The sequence below is a fragment of the Gopherus flavomarginatus genome, chromosome 1, assembly GCF_025201925.1.
Source record: "Gopherus flavomarginatus isolate rGopFla2 chromosome 1, rGopFla2.mat.asm, whole genome shotgun sequence".
In the NCBI taxonomy this organism is placed as follows: domain Eukaryota; kingdom Metazoa; phylum Chordata; order Testudines; family Testudinidae; genus Gopherus; species Gopherus flavomarginatus.
The window spans coordinates 194,064,507-194,077,072 of NC_066617.1; the positions used below are offsets into that span (position 1 = coordinate 194,064,507).

Consider the following 12,566-nt stretch of genomic DNA (forward strand, 5'->3'; position numbering starts at 1 on the left):
TCTCCAGCATGTTTCTGTGTGGGCCTCACGCTTGTCTACCGATTAGCTATGGGTGTTCACATCCTTCTTTGGGTATGTCTACACTGCAGTAAAATACCTGTGGCTTCCCCCGGTCAGCTGACTCAGCCACAGGGGGCTTAGGCTGTGGGGCTACAAAATTACAATGTAGACATTTAGGCTCAGGCCAGACTTTGGGTTCTGGGATTTTGTGAATGGGGAGAGTCTGAGAGCCCAGGCTCCAGCCTGAGTTCAGACATCTATACTGCACTTTTATAGCCCATTAGCCCGAGCCCTGTGAGCTGAAGTCAGCTGTCCTGGGGCAGCTTCAGATTTTTAATTGCAGTATAGACATACCCTTAGTGTCTTGGCCTACAGTGAACATTGTTGACTGTGTGTGATGAGTTGGCAGGGTCTGGGGGCTGTTAACTGCCCACATCCATTGACTGTGATCCCCTTACAAAAACAAGCAGTTTATATATCAGTGTACCTATGGGTATATCATATATAGTACTTTATGGGATATTTCATAAAGTACTCCTAGTATTAACATGGACTCCGCTAGAGAGGTTGGATGCTCTCAACTTTGCTCTGAGCATACTTTTATGTGACTCACATTAACCAGGCTTAATGCATGACTGCAAAGGTTCAGGTGAGTTTGCTGTTTCAGTTTGACTTTACATAATGACTATGCAGGTAGAAACAATTCTTTAAAATATTTGGTGTTATGTCTTGAAAGGCAGTAATGCCTTCCAGCTTTATCAGTAGATAAGTCATACAGAGTGGTGTGTGGCTTTTTTGAGAAATAATTTCAATTCACTTTCCACTCTTTTTCAACTTTCCAATAGGTATTGTGTGTGCTGTGTAGTAATCTGTCTGCCTAAATGCTAGGTAGTATGGGATGTAGAAAGAGCTTTGTTCATCTGCTCAACGTAATTTACTCATAAGAATTTCTCCTGTTATTATACACACGTTTCTCCAGTATATACCATGACAAGATTAGGGTATTTATGTTGTTCTGCAGTCACCCAATATTAGAGTTCATTTTCATTTCATTTTCTTTGATGAACTCAAAATAGCCTCCAGAACATCCAGCCAGCAGGGATGAAGCTTTTCTTGTATTAAATTAATCCTCTAAACAGCATTTTCCAAATGTTTGAAAATGTACATTTTTTTTTGTAATCTAAGAATTTAGTTTCAACAAATAAAAAGCTAACAGAAGTTTAAAGAGAGAGAAATGACACCCCCCACACCTTTTGAAAGAGAGAACATTTTGAAGTGTGACTGTCAGAGGATCACACCAGGAAATGAGTTTTACTTCTAGGTGTATTGGATTGTGACTCTTATTGATTTGAAAACCAGTGATTAGATCTTACTGGCCAGTGTCTTTCTTCATGATCTTGACAAAGGGAGTGGAGCACCAGGACCCCAGTTCAGCAAATCCCTTAAGCCCATTGTCATGGTATAAATCCCCACTCTGAACCTTAGCGTCCAAAAGATGGGGTACCAGCATGAATTCCTCTAAGCTCAATCCCAGCTTAGAACCTGTAGCGCTGCCACCAACCAGGAATTCCAGTGCCTGGTACACTCTGGTCCCCCCAAAACCTTGCCTGGGGACCCCCAAGACCCAGACCCTCTGGATCTCAACACAAGGAAAGTAAACCCTTTCCCCCACCCTTGCCTCTCCCAGGCTTCCCCTCTCTGGGTTACCCTGGAAGATCACTGTGTGATTCAAACTCCTTGAATCACAAAACAGAGAGGACAATTCACCTTCCTCCCTCCTTCTCTTTCCCCCTCCCAGACTCTTCCTGAGAGAAAGTAATCCTGGCACAGAGAGAAATCAGCCTCTCTCTCCCTTTTCCCTCCTTTGTCCCCACCAATTCCCTGGTGAATCCAGACCCAGTCCCCTGGGGTCTCACCAGAATAAAAAAAACAATCAGGTTCTTAAACAAGAAAAGCTTTTAATTAAAGAAAGAAAAAACAGTAAAAATTATCTTTGTAAATTTAAAATGGAATAGGTACAGGGTCTTTCAGCTATAGACACTGGGAATACCCTCCCAGCCTAAGTATACAAGTACAAATTAAAATCCTTTCAGCAAAAATACCAATTTGAACTCCTTTCAGCCAAATGCACATTTGAACTTCTTCCAACCAAATACACATTTGCAAATAAAGAAAACAAACATAAGCCTACTCGCTTTATCTACCTAGTACTCACTATTTTGAATCTATAAGAACTGGTATCAGGGAGATTGGAGAGAAACCTGGTTGCACATCTGATCCCTCTGAGCCCCCAGAGTGAACAACAACCAAAACTAACAGCACAGCACAAAAACTTCCCTCCCTCAAGATTTGAAAGTATCCTGTCCTCTGATTGGTCCTCTGGTCAAGTGACAGCCAGGCTCACTGTTCTTGTTAATCCTTTCCAGGCAAAGAGATATAAAGTACTTCTGTGCTATTAACTTTTCTTATCTGTTTATGACACACATGCTTAAATTTAAACACTTGGTTAAGTGTCTGCTGAGTTGAGGCACATGTATACAGACAGCACAAGAACCACATATAGTGATCTAAGGAGCAATATGTCTCTCAAAAGGCATGAGCTGATAATGGCTGATTTAGACTGAAGGGCTTCAAAAGTTAAATCCTTCTGCCTCTTGTATCTGCAGGGTGCTAAGTGTGCTGACTCTGATCCAAGAAAACACTTAAGTGCATGCTTAGGCCCGATTCAGCAAAACACTTAAGCTATGTAACTTGGAAGTCAATGAGACTTAACCACTTACTTAAAGTTCAACATGGACTTAAGTGCTTTGCTAGATTACGGTTGGTGTACTCAGCATCTTGAAATTCCAAGCTCACAGTGAGACACATGATCAGGAGTCATAATATGTAAGAAAAATAGTTTATATATAATTTTTGACTGAAACCGAAAGATCCTGTACAAACAGGAATAAGAACAGTTGTTTAGTAAGAACGGAGACAACTAGTACCTAAAAGGACATTATCTAGTTCCTTCTGTACAATTGTAAGGTCTGATGTGTGACATTTCTATGTTTCTCTAATCCTTTTACCAGTCTAGGTCTCATTCACTTTGTAATAATGTGAGTCAGATTCTTAGTTTTACAAAAAACATCAAATGAGCTAAGGATTCTACTTCTGGGCTAACCTATTACAATATTTTGTTTTTGGCAGCAGGAAAAATAGAAGTTGCGCATTTTTTCATGATGTTATCACAATATCATCTGCAATAAGATCCCAGTCCTGCAACTGGTTTCATATTGGTAGACACCTGTTGAAGTCAGCAAGGTTCTGTGAGGTCTGTCTGCACATACTGAGTTGCAGAAATGGGACATAAATGATGTCATATTGGGTAAAATCCTAGCTATATTGAAGCCAGTGTGAATTTTATCATTGATTTAAATAGAGCCAAGATTTCACCCATTAACTTTAATTTGGAAAAGCAAGGTTCTCAGGGCAGTTGGTCCATGACAAGAACTGAATAGGGTGTGAGGGAGGATGCATGTAATATATCTTATTTAAAAAATATAGCACAGCATTTAATATTTGGTTCAATGTACTGTATGTATATTATGCTTCTGTTGGCACTGCAGTGACAAGTCTGGAATAAAAATATACAGAAAAACATCTGCATTTCCATTTTATATAGAAAAAAATCCTAACTGAATTTAAACAAAAGATAAACCAATGTGTTTTGGAGTGAAATAACTTATGATATTACATTTTAATTTTAAATTGAAGGTGTTTTGTTGATGAACTATTTGACCTCATTAGACAAGTTCATTAATCTTAATAATTTAAATTAATATTCCCAACACTGTCTTAATTTACTGATATCACTTTATTCCTTACATGTCTTTCTAGATCGATTTGTGATGTTATCAAACAACAATCTCCAAATTCTTAATATCAATAAAAGTGATGAAGGAATATATAGATGTGAAGGAAGAGTGGAAGCTAGAGGAGAAATCGACTTTCGGGATATCACAGTTATTGTCAACGGTAAGCTGTACAGTGATTGAGTTGAAATGAGGTCTTGCTTTCATTGATTATAACATCATATACACAATGTTTATCATCGTCTACAAAATCTTAATTAGGCCACTTATTGCAGTATCAACTACATAATATGGAAGTTGCATTGTTTTTCTTTCAGTAGAAATGGAGTTGTTTACAATTTGTACATTGTGATATTTACTTCATGTAGGTTTTTATGTTTAATGTAATTAATATAATTATGCAGTTAAGGAGATTTCATATCTCCTTTAATGGTATAAATGTATGTAAATGTTATGTATAGATGTAGGTGTTTAAAAAACAAATATCCTTCACAGGATATAGCCAACCACACCGAGATCAGAGTTCAGAGTATAACATGCCATAATTTCGATAGGTGTATATCTTTTAATGCGTGACATTTTTTGTTATAAACCTCTTCGCTTTATGCAGTTATTCAGTTTCACAGTAGCACAGTTATTTTATAAATTGCCAGTATTTAAAACCTGGTTAAACACCATGGACATAATTTTTAACTGTAGGACTACAATTGAATTAACTGGATATGCCATTGAACATTGCCACTCTTATTTAAGTTATAAAGTTTAACAATTTATTATAAACCCTTTTAACAAGCAATATGAATGTACAAGCATAAAATTAAATATGTAGGTTGACCTCACTGTTAAAGTCAGTGTCAGCACGATAAAACATAAGTGGATGGACCTCCATTCACTTAAAAGCAGCAAAGAATCCTGTGGCACCTTATAGATTAACAGACATTTTGGAGCATGAGCTTTCGTGGGTGAATACCCACTTCGTCAGATGCATGCATCTGACGAAGTGGGTATTCACCCACGAAAGCTCATGCTCCAAAATGTCTGTTAGTCTATAAGGTGCCACAGGATTCTTTGCTGCTTTTACAGATCCAGACTAACACAGCTACCCCTCTGATACTTGACTCCATTCACTTATTGGCCTGCAAGGTTATATCTAACTTAGATATTTCTATTATGCTAGCTCCTTATTATGTAAGTGTCATTTCTAATATCTAATGTCTTGTTTCTGAATGTCCCTGTCATGTAAACCTTTACTCTCTTGAGTAATAATGAAACTATTGAAGCCTGGACTGCTTGTGTGAGTAAAAGTTACTCATTGCATAGGTATTCCTTAAATCCATAGCAATAAAGAATAGCTGTGTATTAAAGCAATACATCTTCAGATTGTTACCAATAGTGCACAGAAAAGGATTGGGAGGGAGGGCAGAAGATTGTGCTGTGCACAATTAAAGGGCATAGGAGTATGCATGCTCTGTGTATACTGAGGAGTTCCCAAGTGTTAAGGCTTTTTTCCCCACTTTGAACTTTAGAGTAAAAATGTGGGGGACTTGCATGGACCCTTCTAAGCTTAATTCCTTGCTTAGGTCTGGTACACTGCCACCAGCCAGAAGTCTGTGTCTGGCACACTCCTGTTCCCCCAAAACCTTCCCTGGAGAACCCAAGACCGAACCCCCTTGGGTCTTAAAACAAGGAGAAATTTACCATCCCCCACTCCCCCCCCAGACTCTCCCCTCCCTGGGTTGCCTTGAGAGGCTACACAGACCCAAACTCCTTGGATCTTAAAACTAAGAGGAATTAACCATTCCCCCTTCCTTTCCCACCCCCCAATCCCTGGTGAGTTTAGACTCAATCCTTTGGATTCTAAAACAAGGAAAAAATCAATCAGGTTCTTAAAAAGAAAAATTTTACCTTTTCTTTCTTTAATTAAAAGCTATCTTTGTAAAATCAGGATGGAAAATGCTTTACAGGGTACTCAGATTCATATAGGCTAGAGGGACCCCTCCCCCCCAGCCTAAGATTTAAAGTTACAGCAAACAGAGTTAAAAATCCTTCCAGCAAAAGACACATTTACAAGTTAAGAAAACAAACATAAGACTAATCCGCCTTTCCTGGCTATTACTTACTATTTTGAAACATGAGGGACTGATTTAGAAAGATTTGGAGAACCTGGAATGATGTCCCGTTCCTCTCAGTCCCGAGAGCGAACAACAAACCAAACAAAAAGCTCAAACAAAGACTTCCCTCCACCAAGATTTGAAAGTATCTTGTTCCCCCATTGGTCCTCTGGTCAGGTGTCAGCCAGGTTCACTAAGCTTCTTAACCCTTTACAGGTAAAAGAGACATTAACCCTTAACCATCTGTTTATGACACCAAGGGAAAATGTTTCCCTCTGCTTCCTCAGTGTGCAATACTCCTGAGTCCTGGCTATGTGCAATTCCCACAATCTAGCCTATAGTATTTACTATGTCACAGTATTTCTATATGTAATCTACATTTGAGCTGGGACATGTGATTCTCCACTCAGATATACTTATCTATGCTAGTTCGGCTTGAACTAGTGCACTAAAAATATCAGTGTAGCTGGGGTTGCATGGGCAGTGGCTTGAGCTGGCTGCCTGAGTACATATCGACCTGCCCCCACCACATATACAGGGAGCTAGCTTGACCACCACCCCTGTTACCTATCTACACCACAGAGCTAGCATAGGTAATTCTATATGAGCTGGGAAGCACACACACCCACCTCAAATGTCGACATACCCTATATGGCTGGGTGTCTCTTACTTCGGAAAAAAAAAATCCTTGACTATAATATTTAATAAAGAGAATAAAAAAGCTTTACAGTCTATAATGCATTGAATGCTCTAGGTATCCTTGAGCGTTTCACAAAGTAAATGAGATAAATGCTGTTAGTCCCATCATGGGTACAGAAAAAGAGCAACTATTACACAGTGAGTTCACTCACAGCATGGATATTGGAACATAATTTGTCAAGACAGGTAAGTGTTGGCCTGAACACTGGAGTTATCTCCTTCTCATTTTGAAGAGTGCTATGAAATCTTTCACTTCAGACTAGACTTTTAAAAAGAGATGAAGAGGATGGTGGGCCAAATTCTAACCTTGTGTAGTGAATGATGTCAGTAGAGTTGTACCTCTTCGCACTCAGTCTGAATCTGGTCCAACATCTTTATCAGTGAACTCATCTAGCTTTGAACTCAGTGTTATGATCTAGAGGCAAAAGAGTTACTAACTGAGCAACGCTAAAAGCATTTCACATTGTAGAGTGATATTGATCAAGGCCATCTCCTGCTTGATTTATCGGAATGGCTGGCTTCTGCAAGATGAAGCTAAGTGTACTAAATCTATTCCCAACTGGTCTGTAAAGTAACATTACAAATAAATAAATAAATAAATTGCAATGACACCTAACATGAAAGGGAAATGTCTATGAATCTGTTTCAGCAAAAATTCATCATTTTTCTCTGCCTGTAATACCTTCACAAGTGCAGCCCCAAGGTACCTTCCCCTCTTCCATACAATAAAAATGACTTTGAGGATAGTCATGTAATTAAAATAATAATAAAGGCCAGGAGAGCTGTGCAAGAGGATTTTTTGTGCATAGATACTGTCCAGCTTTGGAGCTTTGTGAAATGTTCAATTTTATTTTTAATAGTGTTTTAATTGAGTTCTTCAGGGAAAGGTCAGCTGGGGAGCAGAGTGTGCAGAAATGGCTGATGCTGTCTTCAACTCACCTTTTCCACCCTACTTCTTAATCATCCTAGCCTCCAGCATCTCTCTTTTCCACCTATATAGAGTCCCATCCTTCACTGCAGGAACCCCTAATTGTTTTCTAGATCCTTCTCTTGCCCTACCCTTCCACTGGCTCCTTGGACATTTGAATTCCTGGTGCTAGGGAAGTGCCAGAATGCAAAGTGAATAGGTTAAGAAGCAAGTTTTAAAATGGAACAAATTGCACATACATGAAACTCTCTAAGGGATAACTCTTAGAGTATATTAAAAATTTTTGGAGAGTTAGAGCAACTCTTCAGGTGTTAAAGCACCTATCAAATATATAAGTACTGTAGTATTAATTGACTGTAATATGAGATATTAGGAGCAAAAATAAACAACATATACTAAAGTACTAGATACCAATATGAATGCCACCTCATAAATACCTAAGCTGGAGAGACATATCCTTCATCATTTTAATGGTAGTTACAGTATCAGTCTTATACTGGTAGGCTGAAGTATAACACTTGGTCATATTTGCTTATTTTCAAGTATAGATATATCTTCAGAATATAGAATTTCCCTTATTTAGGTGGCTGTTTTCATGCCACTTTCCAAGCTATCTCAAGATATCACATACGCTAAGAAGGATTTGACTGTGTTGGTACTGGATAGCCATTAGGGAAACCCAGGAAGCTACCTGAAGTATTTATAATTCAGGAGATAGCACTTGTCCTTCTATGTCAGTGTTGTTATCATATATTCAGTTCTGTAGGTATGCATAGCTCATTTCAGACAAATAAATGTGTGGTCAATAATGAACAATGTCCCAACATGGGATTAGAATTTACTGTAGTGTTAAGTTTCAGAGTAGCAACTGTGTTAGTCTGTATCCGCAAAAAGAACAGGAGTACTTGTGGCACCTTAGAGACCAACAAATTTATTTGAGCATGAGCTTTCGTGGGCTTCAGCATCTGATGAAGTGGGCTGTAGCCCATGAAAGCTTATTCTCAAATAAATTTGTTAGTCTCTAACATGCCACAAGGACTCCTGTTTTTTTTTGTTTGTTTGTTTTTTAGTAATATTAAGAGAACTGTCTTTCAGAGGAGGTGCAAAACTTGGTGCAGGTCTCTTGGTACCTTTAAAGATTGCACAGTGCTTTTCTTAAATCAAGTGTTCCTAATGAAATGTTGACCCAGGAAGCAATTACATCCCACCTATCTAAATTCTCCCTGCAATTTCACTTGGAAAGTATTTTCTTCTTCACGTACTGGTCTAAAATGTTGTGTAGTGTTGCTGAGTGGTGTTAAATCATTGATGAATTTCAAGAGGGAGGTGGATAAATATCAGTTGTATGTTATTTGAAGGGATCACAGTGTAAAGATTTTCTGTAAAGTGCTTTGGATTCCTTTTGGGACAAAAAAGTACTATATAAATGGAAGATCATTCTCATTGTGAGACAGTAACACTCACACGGATTTAAATTAAACAAAGAATCAAATCAAAGTTTTTAAAAATTAACAATCTGATGTTTCCTGAAAAAATAATTTCACCTTTTAAAGTTATATTCGAATAAGGAAAATATTTAGACGTTGACAATAAATTGAAAAAATATACTGAGGTTGCGTACAGGGGGTGAGGTCTGCTATCAAAAGTAGAGCTTAAAAGCTTTTGCTCTGAAGAGTGTGTAACAGTCTTTCTTTTATACTCAGAGGGCTGGATTAAATGCTAGTCTGGAGTGGAGATATAATAGTTGAGTCATGCAGCTAGCAGGTTAGGGCTAGATACTTGTAGGGAATGGGATAACAGTATAGTTTGGCAAACGGGAAGAGGTGATGTGGGTCATAAAGGTAAGTGGATCGAGGTTGAGATATGCTGGGGATTTTGGTTTGACTCAGGGGAAACAGAGAGGACAAGATTATATACAGGTAACAGGAGCAGGGAAGACAGTAGTGTTTGATAGGGGAGAAAGGAGTCTTTAGGAGGCACTTATCCAGGGTAGGGTAGTTCAGAAGATGAATGGGGCATAAGAGGGTTGATATGTGTGAATGAGAAGGAGGTAAAGGGATGGTTTGGCAGAAGGGCTTGTGATCAGGTGTTTGATTGGCAACTGAAAGTGGGACATTGATAAGGCTCAGCATACAACACAATATCTGTTTGTTTAAACACTTTGTAGTTTGGCACTGTAGATGAAAAACAAACCTTCAGGGCTTTAAGGTTTAATTACTGAATGATTAGTCCTTCTGGTTGTTTTAAATTGAATTATATATATATATATATATATATATATATATATATATATATATATATATATAAAATACACTTCTTTATGGGAACTACGAGTTCTTTTGGACCGGAAGAGATTTAACCTGGGCATCTTTCAAGAGCTGACAGTAGATATTTCAGACCATAAAAAATATGTGGATCCTATGCATTACCAGTAGAGTAGCCTGAGATATAGATTTGTATCTCATTGGATATCCAACCACTACATAGATTAGAAATGCAGTTGATAATGTTGATTAACCCCTCACACCCTTCAGTATTTTATATAACTGTAATACCTGTGGGTCCAATCCTGCAAGGCAGTGGGCGCCCTGAGCTGACATTGGCTTCTGTAAAAGCCAAGCCAACTCAGTACCTCTCAGGGCTCAGTCTATATAGGGATCATTGGACCAGATTCTCAGCTTGAGTAAATCAATTAATCCCCATTCGATCAATGGTGCTTTGACAGTTTACACCAGCTATTGATCTAGCTTTCTGTTTAAAAATGGATTCTGGGCTCTTAGTGTAAAATATTTTGCAGACATAAACTATCCATATAAAAGTCTGCTGGCATGTTTGAAACTGGTAGAGTGAAGGAAATATCAAGGAGAATTTGTCAAGTTAAAAGTATACAGCATGTCATTTCACTTCACTCTCAACTCCCATTCCCATGTACATGGGGTTGGAGTGCTAACAATTCTTCACTACTCCTTCTGGTCAATAGCACAGGTTTGTAGATCTTGTAGTTCCAGTCCTTTTCTCTTAAAACTTAACATGACAAAGTCATTCATGTATCCTTGGTCTTCCACATCCTTTCCTGCTGTCCTCTTTCTCCCATGCTTTCTTCTTCTCCTGTCTCTACTTGCATAACTTCATGGTTTTTTGGGTTTACTTTCAAACCATGGTCTTCAAAAACAGATGCCTGCTTTGATACCATGTTTACCAATCCCTCTTTGCTGCCAATCAGAAGAGTCAGATCTTCAGCATACATTTGTTTTCTATGTGTCCCCACAGTCTTGATTCTCCTACTAATTAACTCCATAATTAGAGTGAAGAGAAGTGGACTCCACACGCTGCTCTGACTCAATCCCACTGTCATGCCAAAACTCTTTGAAATTCCTTGTATTGTTATCACCTTAACTCTTGAGGCTCTCTGTACACTTCCTTTATCATATCCACTTCTTGAAGCCCCCCTTCCATCCACCTCAAGAGTCCAAATACCAACTCCCAGAAAACCAAGTCATATGCTTTCTCAAGATTAATAATTGCTACATAGCAGTTATGCCCTCCATTTATCATTCTTTCAGACTTCGGTCTCATTGCAAATATGAACAAATGTACCAAGCAAAGAAACTATTTTAGAAAATGTCACTGTGAATACAATAGAAAGATTTTGCATTCTGATTCTGTTGTGCAGTCAAGACAAATGATATGCTTATTGCTATTTCAGGCTTGGTAATGGAGGTACAAGCAACTTACAAGGAGAATGAAAATTGCATGATAGTGTCATTTTTGCAAGATCCTGGGGCAACACAAGGGAGCCTTAAAACAAACAAAGAGGACCATTTCATGATTCCTTGGTTGTGACCATGTCATCTCTACTTACCTGGATGATTCATGGCAGCCAGAAATGTCTCTTGAAACTGTTGGCAGCTATTGTAATGTAGAACATCCACTGTAAACTGGAGGACCAGGCTGGTGCCTGGCATCCATAGAATAAGGGGGAAAGTAGAGTAGCTTAAGTCATCCCTTAAGGTGTTCCAGAGACTCTCAGCAGTTTTAGCTCAAATGGTCAAACCTGAATGACTAAAATTAGGCATCAGCCTCCATATTTAAGCACCTATATGCATAGTCTGATGTTCACAGTTGCTGAGCACCTGCAGTTGTCATTGACTTTAATAGGATATGAATTTTGGATTTGAAATGTGTAGCCCTTTTGTTTCATATAAGTATTTTGTAAATACATATGTCTTTAAATAAATAAAACACCCAACAAACCAACCAAAGTTGTACATGAAGACCCACCAGAGCTGGATTTTGTGGATAAAACAGTGATATTTACCTGAGCAGCAATTGAGGCCTTACAGACTGAAAAAGGCTTCTTGAACCAAAATGACAGAATTTTTTGGGGGGTGAGGAAATGAAGAGGGGATCAGAACATGAATTTTTTTTTATTTCACTCGATGGGTTTTGCATCATTGAAAATACAAATTTTTTGCTTTGTAGCTATGACAGAAGAGGAAAAATAATTCAGAGCTAGAATATAAATATTAGGCTCTCATAGCTTAGGTTGATTGTGTTGTAGAGATGATTCCATCCATTTTGGGGAGAGGATGAATGGTGTATCAGTTGAAAGACCCTTCTCCTCCCCGACGCCCCTTAGAGGTTAGTGGAGAGACGGATTGCAGTCCTAGAGGAGGCTAATTTGAATGTTAGGCTGGTTTTTATAACATTGCTTTACTCACAGGTAGAATAGATGCAAATGGAAAACTAAAATGAAGGAATGAGTTGAAACCCAACAGTATCTCTTCATACGTGTGGATGTCAGGTCAATTCCTTATGGAAAAAATAAGTCTATTTAGTAATCAATGTTCTGGTCACAGTCAGATGACAGAGAGCCTCTGCTAAATATCTTGATAGCTTGGTTCTCAAACTACATTAAAAATAAGTAAAAATCCTCCCTTCTAATTTGTGAGGCTAGGAAAATGCAGTGAATGT

General features: G+C 38.4%; 1 protein-coding gene across 2 annotated transcripts in view; it reads left to right on the top strand.

The window, feature by feature from the left end:
• Nucleotides 1-12,566, top strand: part of NCAM2 (neural cell adhesion molecule 2) — a 561,732-nt gene that overhangs the window by 312,522 nt on the left and 236,644 nt on the right. For both annotated transcript variants that reach the window (XM_050957625.1, XM_050957634.1), the window contains exon 5: nucleotides 3,880-4,017. In XM_050957625.1, coding sequence (XP_050813582.1) covers nucleotides 3,880-4,017 — 138 coding nt within the window. The remainder of the gene's footprint in view (nucleotides 1-3,879; nucleotides 4,018-12,566) is intronic.